Raw genomic sequence first — 17,014 nt, forward strand, 5'->3', positions numbered from 1 at the left:
AGGGGAGGTGGGGTGGCTATGTTAATAAAGGAAGGAATCACTGTAATACAGAGAAATGATATTGGGTCAAAAGATCAGGATAATGAAACAGTTTGGGTGGAGGTAAGGAATAATAAGGGGAAAAAAACACTAGTGGGCGCAGTCTATAGGCCTCCGAACAGTGGCAACTCTGTTGGATGGAGTATCAATCAGGAAATAGTTGAGGCTTGTAATAAGGGAACATCTATAATTATGGGGGATTTTAACTATCATATTAATTGGACAAATCAAATTGGGCAGGGCTGCCTTGAGGATGAGTTCATTGAGTGTATTAGGGATGGGTTTCTTGAGCAGTATGTAACTGAACCGACCAGGGGGCAAGCAACCTTAGATCTGGTCCTGTGTAACGAGACGGGATTAATTAAAAATGTCCTAGTAAAGGATCCCCTTGGAATGAGTGACCATAACATGGTTGAATTCCATATTCAATTAGAGGGTGAGAAGGTTGGATCTCAAACAAGCGTGCTAAGCTTGAATAAAGGAGACTATGAAGGTATGAGAGCGGAATTGAGTAGAGTGGATTGAGAAAATAGATTAAAGGGTAAGACGATACATGATCAGTGGTGTACATTTAAGGAGTTATTTTACAACTTCCAAAAAATATATATTCCACTGAGAAGAAAAGGGTGTAAAAGAAAAGACAGCCATCCGTGGCTAAGTAAAGAAATTAAGGATAGTATTCGACTAAAAACAAGGGCATATAAGGTAGCCAAATCTAGTGGGAGGATAGAGGATTGGGAAAACTTTAAAAGACAGCAAAAAGTAACAAAAAGATTGATTAAGAAAGGGAAGATAGATTATGAAAGTAAATTAGCAAAAAATATAAAAACAGATAGTAAGAGTTTTTATAGTTATATAAAAAGAAAAAGGGTGGCTAAAGTAAATGTTGGTCCCTTAGAGGATGAGACCGGGAAATTAATGGTGGGAAATATGGAGATGGCAAAAACACTGAATGAATATTTTGTATCAGTCTTTACAGTAGAAGACACTAAGAATATCCCAACACTGGACAAACAGGGGGCTATAGGGGGGGAGGAGCTAAACACGATCAAAATCACTAAGGAAGTGGTACTCGGTAAAATAATGGGCCTCAAGGCAGATAAATCACCTGGACCTGATGGCTTACATCCTAGGGTCTTGAGGGAAGTGGCGGTAGGGATTGTGGATGCATTGGTAATAATTTTCCAAAACTCCCTGGAATCAGCAAAGCTCCCGGCAGACTGGAAAACTGCTAATGTAACGCCCTTATTTAAAAAGGGCAGTAGACAGAAGGCTGGAAACTATAGATCGGTTAGCCTAACATCTGTGGTAGGTAAAATATTGGAGTCCATGATTAAGGAGACAGTAACAGGACATTTGGATAATCATAATTTAATAGGACAAAGTCAGCATGGTTTTATGAAGGGGCAGTCATGTTTGACAAATTTGCTGGAGTTCTTTGAGGAAGTAACATATAGGGTGGATAAAGGGGAACCAGTGGACGTAGTGTATTTAGACTTCCAAAAGGCATTTGACAAGGTGCCACACAAAAGATTATTGCTTAAGATAAAAAAATCACGGGATTGGGGTAATATTCTGGCATGGATAGAGGATTGGCTATCTAACAGAAAGCAGAGAGTTGGGATAAATGGTTCATTCTCGGACTGGCAATCAGTAACCAGTGGTGTTCCACAGGGGTCAGTGCTGGGTCCCCAACTCTTTACAATCTATATTAACGATTTGGAGGAGGGGACCGAGTGTAACATATCAAAGTTTGCAGATGATACTAAGATGGGAGGGAAAGTAGTGAGTGAGGAGGACATAAAAAACCTGCAAGGGGACATAGACAGGCTAAGTAAGTGGGCAGAGATTTGGCAGATGGAATACAATACTGGAAAGTGTGAGGTTATGCACTTTGGCAGGAAAAATCGTAGAGCAAGTTATTATCTTAATGGCAAGAAACTGGAAAGTACTGAAGTACAAAGGGATCTGGGGCTCCTGGTGCACGAAACTCAAAAGGTTAGTATGCAGGTGCAGCAAGTGATTAAGGAGGCCAATGGAATGTTGACTTTCATTGCTAGGGGGATAGAATATAAAAATAGGGAGGTATTGCTTCAGTTGTACAAGGTATTGGTGAGACCGCACCTGGAATACTGCATACAGTTTTGGTGTCCATACTTAAGAAAGGACATACTTGCTCTCGAGTCAGTACAAAGAAGGTTCACTCGGTTAATCCCGGGGATGAGGGGATGGACATATGAGGAGAGGTTGAGTAGATTGGGACTCTACTCATTGGAGTTCAGAAGAATGAGAGGCGATCTTATTGAAACATATAAGATTGTGAAGGGGTTGGATCGGGTGGATGCGGGGAGGATGTTCCCGATGATGGGTGAAACTAGAACTAGGGGGCATAGTCTTAGAATAAGGGGCTGCTCTTTCAAAACTGAGATGAGGAGGAACTACTTCACTCAGAGGGTGGTAGGTCCATGGAATATGCTGCCACAAAAAGCTGTAGAAGCTACATCATTACATAAATTTAAAACAGAAATAGACAGTTTCCTAGAAGTAAAGGGAATTAAGGGTTACGGGGAGCGGGCAGGAATTTGGACATGAGTCTAGGTTCGGATCGGCCATGGCCCTGTGGGTAGCGGAGCGGGCCCAGGGGCCGTGTAGCCTGATCCTGCTCCTATTTCGTGTGTCTAATTCTGTTAGATTCAGGAGATGGTTCAGTGATAGTAGATTGGCGGTTAGGATCAGATCAGCCATGATCTTATTGAATGGCGGAGCAGGCTCGAGGGGCCGATTGGCCTACTCCTGCTCCTATTTCTTATGTTCTTATGTTCTTTCAGATCCCGATTGACTAGCTATACCTTTCCAGCTTTTATTTCAGATTTGATTTCCATACTCCAGTCGGCCTAAACGCATCAGGGAATCCATGTCCAAACTTGTGACTCTGTGATACATTATTTGATAATAGAAAGGTGCCCAGACACAGCCAGAAAGCTGATACTGCAGTTTCAGCATCATATTTTTCCATGCTGGTATTGTTGCCAAAGAAGTCAAACTTGATTCAGCTCTATGTATATTGTAACAAAACTTGTGAATGATTCCGGGAAGTTGTTGGCAGGTTTTCAATGAACAAGTAGCACACTTTGGCTGAACACATGGAAAAAACACAGCAGTGGTGACACCAACTAACTCAGCACAGACAGAGGATTGAACGTGTAACTCTTCTGCTCCATGTAACTGAGGACCAGGCCTTGCAGTCTACTCTTAGTTCAACGTTCCTTCATTCAAATGATCTGATTTTTTTTTAGCCCTCAAATTCCCACTTTGCTGTTATTTATGTTATTGGATAATTCGAGATGAGTACAATTTTGGTGGTTTGATGCATGATCCTGATGCCGTGCTATTTCTATCAGAACCAGAGGATGATGGCGATGACGGCGCCCTACACCATATCTTGAGGCTGCGGGATGCACTTGGCTGGGATACAGAGTTACGGTGCTACAGACCAAGTTTAAAGAAGTCTACTGATCAAAATATTAAAATACACCAACTCCAGGTACATCCCATGAGATTTTATTTATATCACTGTTTTAGAATTTCACTTTTATAGTAGAAACTAAAACCAAATTCAGATAGCTCATAAAAGCTGGTTGTACAGGAGATCTGATAGTCAGTTGGACATGAGATCTGATGATGGTCAGTTGGACATGAGATCTGATGATGGTCAGTTGGACATGAGATCTGATGATGGTCAGTTGGACATGAGATCTGATGGTCAGTTGGACATGAGATCTGATGATGGTCAGTTGGACGTGAGATCTGATGGTCAGTTGGACGTGAGATCTGATGGTCATTTGGACGTGAGATCTGACGATGGTCAGTTGGACGTGAGATCTGATGGTCAGTTGGACGTGAGATCTGACGATGGTCAGTTGGACGTGAGATCTGATGATGGTCAGTTGGACGTGAGATCTGATGGTCAGTTGGACGTGAGATCTGATGGTCATTTGGACGTGAGATCTGACGATGGTCAGTTGGACGTGAGATCTGATGGTCAGTTGGACGTGAGATCTGACGATGGTCAGTTGGACGTGAGATTTGACGATGGTCAGTTGGACATGAGATCTGACGATGGTCAGTTGGACATGAGATCTGATGGTGATCAGTTGGACATGAGATCTGATGATGGTCAGTTGGACAAGGGATCTGATGGTCAGTTGGACATGAGATCTGATGGTGATCAGTTGGACATGAGATCTGATGATGGTCAGTTGGACATGAGATCTGGTGATGGTCAGTTGATCATTATACCTGATGGTCAGTTGGACAAGGGATCTGATGGTCAGTTGGACATGAGATCTGATGTTCAGTTGGACATGAGATCTGGTGATGGTCAGTTGGACATTATACCTGATGATGGTCAGTTGGACAAGAGATCTGATGGTCAGTTGGACATGAGATCTGATGGTTAGTTGGACGTGGGATCTGATGATGGCCAGTTGGACATTATACCTGATGATGGTCAGTTGGACAAGAGATCTGATGGTCAGTTGGACATGAGACCTGATGGTGATCAGTTGGACATGATACCTGATGATGGTCAGTTGGACAAGAGATCTGATGGTCAGTTGGACATGAGACCTGATGGTCAGATGGACATGAGATCTGATGGTGATCAGTTGGACATGAGATCTGATGATGGTCAGTTGGACATGAGATCTGGTGATGGTCAGTTGATCATTATACCTGATGATGGTCAGTTGGACAAGGGATCTGATGGTCAGTTGGACATGAGACCTGATGTTCAGTTGGACATGAGATCTGGTGATGGTCAGTTGGACATTATACCTGATGATGGTCAGTTGGACAAGAGATCTGATGGTCAGTTGGACATGAGATCTGATGGTTAGTTGGACGTGGGATCTGATGATGGTCAGTTGGTCATGGGATCTGATGATGGTCAGTTGGACATGAGATCTGATGATGGTCAGTTGGACATGAGATCTGAAGGACATTTGGACATGAGATCTGATGGTCAGATGGACATGAGATCTGATGGTGGTCAGTTGGACATGAGATCTGGTGATGGTCAGTTGATCATTATACCTGATGGTCAGTTGGACAAGGGATCTGATGGTCAGTTGGACATGAGATCTGATGTTCAGTTGGACATGAGATCTGATGATGGTCAGTTGGACATGAGATCTGGTGATGGTCAGTTGATCATTATACCTGATGGTCAGTTGGACAAGGGATCTGATGGTCAGTTGGACATGAGATCTGATGTTCAGTTGGACATGAGATCTGGTGATGGTCAGTTGGACATTATACCTGATGATGGTCAGTTGGACAAGAGATCTGATGGTCAGTTGGACATGAGATCTGATGGTTAGTTGGACGTGGGATCTGATGATGGCCAGTTGGACATTATACCTGATGATGGTCAGTTGGACAAGAGATCTGATGGTCAGTTGGACATGAGACCTGATGGTGATCAGTTGGACATGATACCTGATGATGGTCAGTTGGACAAGAGATCTGATGGTCAGTTGGACATGAGACCTGATGGTCAGATGGACATGAGATCTGATGGTGATCAGTTGGACATGAGATCTGATGATGGTCAGTTGGACATGAGATCTGGTGATGGTCAGTTGATCATTATACCTGATGATGGTCAGTTGGACAAGGGATCTGATGGTCAGTTGGACATGAGACCTGATGTTCAGTTGGACATGAGATCTGGTGATGGTCAGTTGGACATTATACCTGATGATGGTCAGTTGGACAAGAGATCTGATGGTCAGTTGGACATGAGATCTGATGGTTAGTTGGACGTGGGATCTGATGATGGTCAGTTGGTCATGGGATCTGATGATGGTCAGTTGGACATGAGATCTGATGATGGTCAGTTGGACATGAGATCTGAAGGACATTTGGACATGAGATCTGATGGTCAGATGGACATGAGATCTGATGATGGTCAGTTGGACATGAGATCTGATGGTCAGATGGACATGAGACCTGATGGTCATTTGGACGTGAGATCTGATGACGGTCAAATGAATGTGAGATCTGATGGTCATTTGGACGTGAGATCTGATTGTGGTCAGTTGGACATGAGATCTGATGGTCAGTTGGACATGAGATCTGATGGTCATTTGGACGTGAGATCTGATTGTGGTCAGTTGGACATGAGATCTGATGGTCAGTTGGACATGAGATCTGATGGTGGTCAGTTGGACATGAGAGCTGATGGTGGTCAGTTGGACATGAGAGCTGATGGTGGTCAGTTGGACATGAGAGCTGATGGTGGTCAGTTGGACATGAGATCTGATGGTGGTCAGTTGGACATGAGATCTGATGGTGATCAGTTGGACGTGAGATCTGATGGTGGTCAGTTGGACATGAGATCTGATGGTCAGTTGGACATGAGATCTGATGGTGGTCAGTTGGACATGAGATCTGATGGTGATCAGTTGGACGTGAGATCTGATGGTGGTCAGTTGGACATGAGATCTGATGGTGGTCAGTTGGACATGAGATCTGATGGTGGTCAGTTGGACATGAGATCTGATGGTGATCAGTTGGACATGAGATCTGATGGTGATCAGTTGGACATGCGATCTGATGGCCAGAGAGAACACTTGTCTGAAAGTGTATTTAGCCTGTATCATCTCTGCCCCAGTCAGCAATGTTCTGATGGAATCTATCTACAACACTGGTGGCCAAGCATAGAGGAACATGTACTAGTTTGTTTTCTGTAGGATAGTCAGTTGCTTTTGTTCTTTACCTTCAGTGCTTTGTGTGGAGTGCTGTCCCCTAATCCAAGAGCAGCACTATGTAAAAGTGATGGTGTTCCAAGTGTAGTCTGGAGCTAATTACTGCCATGGTGAGCTGTGATCTCTAATGCCACGCGTTGACTCGGTGCTTGCTGCTCTGGCTTATCTAATTCACAGTATTCTCTGACATTTTGTTGGGAAAAATATAAGGACTCAACAAGCAAGGTAATTTTATGCACCACTGCTAGGACAGTGTCACCATGGCAACTGGTCTTGCAAGAAATACACTTCACTGTGTTTCCACATAAAAGGTGGGGAGTGGGGTGCGGGGAAGAGCTACGGTGCAGATCCTGAAACGGCGTCATCGGCAAGCTACGCTGAAATTTACCCTGATCTTTCCGTTAGTGAGTTTCGCCAAAATTTGCTGAGAATCTCATTAGCATACGCTAGAAAGTAAAAACTGGCGTAAAAAAGTGGAAATCAGTGTGAAGAATTGTGACCTGAGTGCAGGACCTGCGCCATGCACTTCACCCCTTTATACATGAAAATTCACGTTTAAAGCCATCAAACCATCATTCATGCACATTTGGCGCAGTGGGATGGAAATTGTCGTAAAATGGTCGCAATGAACCCAATTTCAGGGACCAACGCCTGCTCCCCAAGGACGCCTGGAGACCATTCCAACCAACATTGGGTTGGGGCAATTTTCAGGTATCCGGGTATCCGCCTTAAACAGGCGTTCTGGGCCCCGTCATTTGCTAACAACATAGCCTCTCCAGTCACCGTTTATCACTGTTTTACTTCTGTTAAAAACTCAGAAAAAGCTTAAAAAGAGCAGACAGCAAAGGTTTGTGCCTGAGCTGAGATAGCAGCCCAGATATTAATGGGGAGGCTGAAATCGGCTGAAGAAACAGGGACATGGAGGCCCTTCCCGATCTTAATGGCAGGGCATAATTATCATAATATAGGGCCGCTAGCGGCAGGAGGCCGTGGCCAAGGACCCGTGGGGACACTCCCCGGCACTGGGAAGGGAGCATCAGGTCCGGGCCGCGCACAGGGTTGGGAGGGGTGGGGGAGATGGGGTGTCTGTCAATCAGGGTAGGGGGCCGGTGACCCGGGGGAGGAGCCGGTGACCGCGGCAGGGGGCCGGTGACCCGGGGCAGGGGGCTGGTGACCGGGGGAGGAGCCGGTGGCCGCGGCAGGGGCCGGTGACCGGGGGAGGAGCCGGTGACCCGGGGCAGGGGGCCGGTGACCCGGGGCAGGGGGCTGGTGACCGCGGCAGGGGCCGGTGACCGGGGGAGGAACCGGTGACCCGGGGCAGGGGGCCGGTGACCGCAGCAGGGGCCGGTGACCGGGGGAGGAACCGGTGACCCGGGGCAGGGGCCGGTGACCCGGGGCAGGGGGCTGGTGACCGCGGCAGGGGCCGGTGACCGGGGGAGGAACCGGTGACCCGGGGCAGGGGGCCGGTGACCGCAGCAGGGGCCGGTGACCGGGGGAGGAACCGGTGACCCGGGGCAGGGGGCCGGTGACCGCAGCAGGGGCCGGTGACCGGGGGAGGAACCGGTGACCCGGGGCAGGGGCCGGTGACCCGGGGCAGGGGCCGGTGACCCGGGGCAGGGGGCTGGTGACCGCAGCAGGGGCCAGTGACCCGGGGCAGGGGGCTGGTGACCGCAGCAGGGGCCGGTGACCCGGGGCAGGGGGCTGGTGACCGCAGCAGGGGCCGGTGACCGGGGGAGGAACCGGTGACCCGGGGCAGGGGGCCGGTGACCGCGGCAGGGGCCAGTGACCGGGGGAGGAACCGGTGACCCGGGGCAGGGGGCCGGTGACCGGGGGAGGAACCGGTGACCCGGGGCAGGGGCCGGTGACCGCGGCAGGGGCCGGTGACCGGGGGAGGAGCTGGTGACCCGGGGCAGGGGGCCGGTGACCCGGGGCAGGGGGCTGGTGACCGCGGCAGGGGCCGGTGACCGGGGGAGGAGCCGGTGACCCGGGGCAGGGGGCCGGTGACCCGGGGGAGGGGGCCGGTGACCGGGGGAGGGGGCCGGTGACCGGGGCAGGGGGCCGGTGACCGGGGGAGGAGCCGGTGACCCGGGGCAGGGGGCCGGTGACCCGGGGGAGGGGGCCGGTGACCGGGGGAGGGGGCCGGTGACCGGGGCAGGGGGCCGGTGACCGGGGGAGGAGCCGGTGACCCGGAGCAGGGGGCCGGTGACCCGGGGCAGGGGGCTGGTGACCGCGGCAGGGGCCGGTGACCGGGGGAGGAGCCAGTGACCCGGGGCAGGGGGCCGGTGACCGCGGCAGGGGCCGGTGACCGGGGGAGGAGCCGGTGACCCGGGGCAGGGGGCCGGTGACCGGGGGAGGAGCCGGTGACCGGGGCAGGGGGCCGGTGACCGGGGGAGGAGCCAGTGACCCGGGGCAGGGGGCCGGTGACCGCGGCAGGGGCCGGTGACCGGGGGAGGAGCCGGTGACCCGGGGCAGGGGGCCGGTGACTGGGGGAGGAGCCGGTGACCGGGGCAGGGGGCCGGTGACCGGGGGAGGGGGCCGGTGATCGTTGGGGTGGGAGGGGGGCGGAAAGAGGGGCCGGTGATTGGAGCTGGGTGAAGCCGAGGCCTGGGGGTTGAGGGCGTTCCTGCCCGACCTGCCCCACAGACAGTGCTATAAGAGCCACTTACTTCGGGAAGCCGGCAACTCCTGCCTGGGATCAGGTGCCTGGAATCCCACAATTCGGGGCCTCCCTCTCACTTACTATTAAATTTAAGTCCCGGTGCCGTGCTGCCACTTTGTTGGTTAATTAGACCCCCGCCTCTCATCTCAGGCACAAACCTTTGCAGTCTGCTCTTTTTAAGCTTTTGCCGGTGTCTTGTCCAAGGCCTGATTTTTGTAATTTTAAATTTAACAGGCAGGAATCAATGTTCCCTTTAATTTTTAATTGGGTGCATGGCCCAATAAGGGGCTGCGCGGCTCATTCAAAATATCGTCGGTGCACAGTTTTTCCTATTTAAAAGCTGGTGAGCCGGGTGTGCGGGAGCGCTGAGCAGCTGCTCAGCTTAAAGGGAACATTGGCAGGAATGGGGTCGGCCTGGGTTTGGGTTGCTTGATCCTGATATTGGGGCTTAATATTGAGGCCGGTATCTTGGTTGTACATAAGAGCTGACCTTCACTGGCAGAAAACATGGTGTGTGGAGGATTCAGAGCTGACAGGCTCGGGAGCTGTGCTTGCACAGAAACTCTGCCATGAGGCATGATGTAATAAAACTCACTACACACTTGGTTTGAGCATAAAGCAAGGCTTTAATCAACTTATTTCAGAACATGGCGGTCTAGTTGTATCCACTAGCTCCTTGTCTTTACAAAATGTCCCTGGCAAGCTGGGGCCCACGCCCGAGTATTTATACTCCTTGGACGGCGCCACCAGCTGGCCGTCCAGTGTTATTTCATAGGTAGTTTCTCGATGATGAGATTTATGACATTCTTCCTGCCTAAAAGATTTGGAAGTCCGACGACTTCCTCTTAACGGATTAGGCGGACCACGAATAGCCGCAGTCTTTTAGATTTTTGTTTATGACCAGAAGGCATGTCTCCCCGGACCGTGTCTTGGTCCCTAGGCCGCTTGATCCGTGCCGGTGGATCGACAGGGCCCATGTTGCTCTGATCAACCCGAGGGAGGCTGGGGAGATCGTGACTCCGGGTGCGGATCCCCACAGGCGCAGAACTGACTTTGTCCCGTTGGTTAGCTGGAGATTGACCGGCGTCCTGGCCCAGGGTGGCCATCCCACGGGGAGTGCTCGGCTCCCCGAGCGGATCCAGCGGGGCAGCCAGCAGATCCCTCGATGTCCCGGGTAGGGCGTCATCCTCGGGGGAGCGCAGAGTGTCGGCCTCATCCCCGCGGGTCCCTCCATCAGTCGGGTCCGCGGAACCGGCCGGACAGGGAGCCAGGTCCCGGAGTGAAACGGTGGACTCCCGGCCATCCGGATACTGCACGTGGGCGTACGTGGGGTTGACGTCTGTAAGTTCTACCTCGTCGACTAGAGGATCGGTTTTTGACGATCGGACGAATCTTCGGAGCAGCACGGGGCCAGGAGCTGCCAACCATGATGTTAGAGATGTCCCATGGGTGGAGCGACGCTGGAAGCTGAAGAATCGCTCGTGAGGTGTGACATTGGTAGAAGTAGAAAGGAGAGACCTGATGGAATGCAACGCGTCGGGGAACATAGTTTCCCACTGCTGGTCTGGTAGATTGCGTGACCTCAGCGCAAGACGAACAACGTTCCAAATGATAGCGTTGTATCTCTCAACCTGTCCGTTACCGATGGGATGGTACGGTGTCGTTTTACTTGTGGTGATTCCCCGTTGGGAGAGATAACTTTTGAGTTCGCTTGACATGAAGGAGGGACCCCGATCAGAGTAGATGAAATTGGCTGTACCGCAAAGGGAAAAGGCTTGATTAAGGCATTTGATCACTGTGGAAGTAAGCATATTGGGACAGGGGAAAGCAAAGGGAAAGCGTGAATATTCGTCCACCATAGTCAGTAAGTAGGTGTTCCGCGTTGAGGAAGGCAATGGTCCTTTAAAGTCAATGCTGAGTCGCTGCATAGGCTGCATAGCGTGTATGAGCGAGCCATCCGATGGACGGAAGAATTGCGGTTTTAAATCCGCACAAATTTTACAGGAGGAGCACGTTCTTTTCACATCTTCCGTAGAAAATGGGAGATTTTTAGATCGCACAAAGTGCAACATACGGGTAACGCCAGGATGGCATAAGTCATTATTAAGATCCGCCAGAGTCGAAGTTGACATAGAAGAGCAGAATGCCCGCGTGAGGGTATCCGGGGCCACATTCTCTTTGCCAGGTCAATAATGTATGGTGTATCCAAAGGCGGCCAATTCCATCCTCCAGAGTTGTATTTTGTTATTCTTGATCTTAGTGCGTTTCCGGTTATCCAGCATAAAGGCCACGGAGCGCTGATCGGTTATAAGTGTGAAATGGCGATGAGCGAGAAAATGACTCCATTTACGTACCGCATCAATGATGGCCGTAGCCTCCTTCTCGACAGGAGGATAATGGAGCTCGCTACCCTGCAAAGTTCTGGACAGAAATATAACGAGTCGACCACCTCGATTCAAGGTAGCAGAGATCGCCACATCCGATGCATCGCACTCGACCACGAAAGGAAGATTTTCATCAGTGGAACGAAGCGTGGCTTTTTCCAGTTGTCGCTTGAGGAGGTTGAAAGCTGAAATAGCCGTTGCCTCCAATGGAAATGACTTTGCGTGAAGCAGGGGCTGGATCTTGTCGGAGAAGTGGGGTATCCATTTCGCATAATAGGCGAACATGCCGAGTGCCCGACGAAGAGAGCCCAGATTCGTAGGGGGAGGGAGCTCCTGAAGCGGACGAAGTCGCTCCAGATCCGGTTTGATGACACCGTTGCCCACCCAGTAGCCAAGAATGTTGACTGATGGTACTGATTTCACAGATTTGGACTCATTTAAGGTTAAGTTGCAACGACGGAGAACATCAAAAAATTTCTGGAGATTGGCATCATGCTCCTTCTGGTTATGACCAGCAATGGTGATATTATCTAGATATGGAAAAGTGTCCGTTAAGTTCTCCTGTTTGACTAGGCTATCCATTGCCCGTTGAAAGACGGCCACCCCATTGGTGACCCCAAATGGAAGGCAACAAAACTGGTAAAGCCGACCATTGGCCTCAAAGGCTGTATACTTTTTGTCAGAGTCATTTAACGGTACTTGATGATATGCGCTCTTTAAATCAAAAGTTGAAAATACCTTGTAGTTGGCAAGGTTATTGACCATGTCATCGATGCGTGGTAGTGGGTAGGCATCCAGGTCGGTATACTGGTTAATAGTTTGCGAGTAGTCGATGCAAAGACGTTTCTTGTGTTGCTTCAGAGGATTTTTAACAATGACGACTTGAGCCCGCCAGGAAGATGAACATGGCTCAATGATACTGTCAGCTAGAAGGCGAGAGATTTCTGCCTCGATAAAGGCTCGATCGTCTCGGCTGAAACGTCGTGATTTAGTGACTATGGGCTTACATCGGGGGGAAAGATTGGCAAACAAGGAGGGCTTGTCGAGCAAAGCCGCCGAAAGCGCACAAAACGGTACTTTGGAAATAGTAAGCTCCGGCTTTGACCCTCCAAACTCGAAAGTGAGTCTTTTGTGTTGTTTCTGGAAATCCTGTCCCAGGAGCACATCACTGCATAGGTTCTTGAGCACCCCGAGCCGGGTGGAGAAACAAGTGCGGCCATTGCGAATAAGGTCGACAAGACAAAAGCCGGAAGAATTGGTGGTCAGTGTCATCAGAGCCATTGCAATTTCCCTGTCCGAGGGGTAAATACGCAGTTTTAACTTACTGACAGCCCGCTCACTAATGAAGCTGTCAGAGCTGCACAAGTCGATTAGTGCACTCAAAATGTGTCCATTTATCGAAACCTTTGTGGCTGCATGGGACAAACTTTGGGGAAAAACAGCTGTGATGGGAGGAGGGGCAGTTTTACCCTTGACAGCCGTATCCTTAGTAGTGGTTCTTGGGGGAGGAGCAGTTTTATAGATTGCAGCTGTAACCTTAGTAGTGGCTCTTGGGGGAGGAGCAGTTTTATAGATAGTAGCTGCAAAACTAACAGGAGCTCTCGACCGGTATACCTTGGAAAAGTGGCCTTTCTTACTAACAGCGACTCTTGACTGGCATACCTTAGAAAACTGACCTTTCTTGCTGCAATGATTGCAGGTTGCGTTACGAGCAGGACAAAATTTCCTATAATGGAACGCTCTTCCACAGAAGAAACACTTCCTTCCAGATTGCCAAGATGCCGCTAGGGCGGGGTCGTCATCAGTGTAGGTTTCTAGGGTAGGGTTGTCATCAGCCGGGTTGGAGTCATCATCCATGAGGGCTTCCGCCCGAGGCCTATTGAAAGAGTCACTAAAAGAGATAGCAGCAGCCCGTGCATATGGTAAAAGATAGGTGTCTGCATTCCTCTTTGCTAAGTCCAGAGAACATGCCTGTAACTTGAGGGTTTTATTCTCCAACAGATGCTGACATATGAAGGGAGACGCAATCCCATTAATAAAGGAATCACGAATTAACTCCTCCTGGTACTGCTCAGCTGTAACAGCTTTAAGATTACAGTCCTTGCTGAGCCTGCGAAGTTTCTGAAGGAATTCGTCAAGTGATTCCCCGGGTTGTTGTCGAGTTGCGGCCAGTAGATGCCGAGCAAAAATTTCATTTGGGGACTTGACATATAGCTGCTGTAGCATTTGGATAGCGGCGTCATAGTCTACACAGTCTTCGATATAGTCAAACACATGAGGGGGTACGTAATTAGCAAGTATTTCTAATTTATCAGGAACATTTTCACCACACACCCTGAGGAAGTTGCTGAAAGTACGATACCAGTGTTTCCATACCTTAGCAGCTGTAAGTGAATTTGGGTCCAGGTCGAGATGGGCGGGTCTGAGTAGTTTCTCCATGATGGATCGATTACTTGTCTGAGTTCCCTTCTACGGTTCGAGTCGTAGCTGGCTGTTCCCGAAATCACCCAGAGCGTGGAGTCGATATCAAGTTGATTAAATTGATGTAATAAAACTCACTACGCACTTGGTTTGAGTATAAAGCAAGGCTTTAATCAACTTGTTTCAGAACATGGAGGTCTAGTTGTATTTCACTAGCTCCTTGTCTTACAAAATGTCCCTGGAAAGCTGGGCCCACGCCCGAGAATTTATACTCCTTGGATGGCGCCACCAGCTGGCCGTCCAGTGTTATTTCATAGGCAGTTTCTCGATGATGAGATTTATGACAAGGCAACTGCAGTCTTTTATAAACATCTAGGACTGGACTATTCACCTTTGCCTCAAGGTTACATTTCTCCAAAGATTCTAGTGGAACTTGGCACTGTTATTTTTTATTGGTCTCATTCGCATTTTCAGCAAACTCTTTGACGCAGGGCCGGTTTTTCGAGTGTGTGTTCCCGGCATGGAGGCTTGCCTGCTGGGGAGCGGGTGTCAAACATCACAGGCACGCTCCCCACAAAATGAGTGGCTGGAAAACTGTGGGCTGCAGTGTGCTTTCAAAGAATCAGCTCGTGCATCTGTTCTCTGTGTGCTTGGTGTTTCTCACATCGTTGGGATCGCTTTTGAGTTTGTGCGATAGTGTGAAAGTGTAATATCTCTCACGATTTTTATTCAGTGAAATAAGTTAATGGAAATAAAAATGGGGAGAGATGCTAAATGGGATCACCTGCTTTACACTATTGCAGAGAGTCAAAATCTACCCCATTCACTCCTCCGAGTTTCAAACCGTTTAGTGATGTGTATTGAGCAGTGTATGCTGATATTTTCGATATATACTTGGAAAAAAAACATTTGCAGGGCTCTGGGGAAAGAGCAGGGGAGTGGGACTAATTGGATAACTCTTTCAAAGAATCGGTACAGGCATGATGGGCCGAATGGCCTCCTTCTGTGCTGTAAGATTCTATGAAATAGGATAACAAAGGAGGTGCAAAGGCAAACAGTGATTGCTGGAAGTCCTGCTAACACTCGGCAGGCCTGAAACGAGAAATGGCGGTTTAATATTTCAGGTGGAGGCCCTTCATCAAAACTGTGTCGATGATGGGACTGAAATGTTGAGTCCTGTCTTGTCTCTCTCAGATGCTGACTGAGTATATGTGAATGAAGGAGTGCCCTGCTCAGCAGCGCTGTTATTGCAGCACGAGGCTGGGTGACCACGTTAACGTGCCTCCAGCCCCCCCTGCCCCTCCTGACCTCCAGAGTACTGCATATTACGATGACTTCTGTCTTTTCAATGTAGGGTGTCAAGACCCCAAAGGAGGACAGTGGCGACTTTCTGTACTGTCTCTCAAGAACTCGGGATGATCCAAGAGCTCGCTACAACCCTTACAATCTGCAAGTTGTTTCTGCAAACAAGGCCAAATCCTACAAGCAGTACTGGACAATCAGTGCATCCTATGTTTCCCAGGTAACAGAAACTACCCATCCCTTTCACTGCAGTGTTTGATCTCTCAATAGTCACGCAGCTTATTTAATAAACCAGTGCTGTTTACTGTTTGGGCACTTTCCCCCTTTTGCACGTAACAGTTCTGCTTAGAGAGCAACAGAAACTTAGGAATGATTACAAGATATTAGAGCGTTGAAAAAATGCTAGAAATTCAAAATGTGCAGGGCAATGGGGAAAGAGCAGGGGCGTGGGACTAATTGGAGAGCTCTTTCAAAGAGCCGGCACAGGCACCATGGGTGGAATGGCTCCCTGATGTGCTGTAAGATTCTATGATTCTATAAAAGCAGAAAATGTCATAAATACACAGCAGGCCCACGGGCATCTGAAAGGGAAATGGTAGGTCAATGTTTGGGATGGGCTCCTCTATCACAATACTCCCACCTGAAACATTACTGGTCTATCCCTCGGAAATTTTTGCCGGGAACTTCCTCTCCCAACCAGCACCCGTAATGTCAGCAGAATATCGGTGGAAACCCCAGACACGTGATCTTCCGCCTATGTTACAGTGGCCAGTCGGGAGGAAATTCCTAGTGGCTGTTCCTAGCATTTTCTCTAGTGAAGGGATCAGGTGAATTCATCAAACATGAGGCCAAAGTGCAAGGGATTTGTGTTCTCTGAAAGCTCAAGTGTGATTCCTGCCTTTCTCTCAGTGCTGCATCTCCGTTACTCTTTAAATCATTGCAGTGCAATTCATTGCATCAGTTCCTCGACATCCAGAAGAGTTGGTGAATATGTGATTAGGAGCGAGGTTGGGCTGTAATGATGAGTACAAATAGAGATGATAGAGTGCTGTGTGGAATTAGGTGGTCATGAATTGTTGGGCTCGGGTAATGTTGTGCCAAGAAAGGTGGCCATGCCAGATTCCAAATCAGCAACACCATCAAAAAAGCGGACAACCTCAACAACAACAACAACTTGTATGTATATAGCGCCTTTAACGTAGTAAAACGTCCCACAGCGCATCTCAGGTGCGTTATCAAACAAAATTTGACACCGAGCCACATAAGGAGATATTAGGGCAGATGACCAAAAGCTTGGTCAAAGAGGTAGGTTTTAAGGAGCGTCTTAAAGGAGGAAAGAGGGATAGAGAGGCGGAGAGGTTTAAGGAGGGAATTCCAGAGCTTCAGGCCTTGGCCACCAATGTTGGAGTAATTGAAATCAGGGATGCTCAAGAGGCCAG

At 49.3% G+C, this 17,014-nt stretch overlaps 1 protein-coding gene across 1 annotated transcript in view; it reads left to right on the top strand.

Annotated features, from left to right (window-relative positions):
- Positions 1-17,014, top strand: part of LOC147113185 (uncharacterized) — a 145,295-nt gene that overhangs the window by 99,109 nt on the left and 29,172 nt on the right. Inside the window, exons 4-5 of the mRNA XM_085998255.1 lie at positions 3,441-3,583; positions 15,628-15,795. Coding sequence (XP_085854381.1) covers positions 3,441-3,583; positions 15,628-15,795 — 311 coding nt within the window. The remainder of the gene's footprint in view (positions 1-3,440; positions 3,584-15,627; positions 15,796-17,014) is intronic.

Source organism: Somniosus microcephalus, chromosome 9 (assembly GCF_052327205.1).
Source record: "Somniosus microcephalus isolate GS21.2 chromosome 9, FLI_Smic_1.0, whole genome shotgun sequence".
Lineage (NCBI taxonomy): Eukaryota > Metazoa > Chordata > Chondrichthyes > Squaliformes > Somniosidae > Somniosus > Somniosus microcephalus.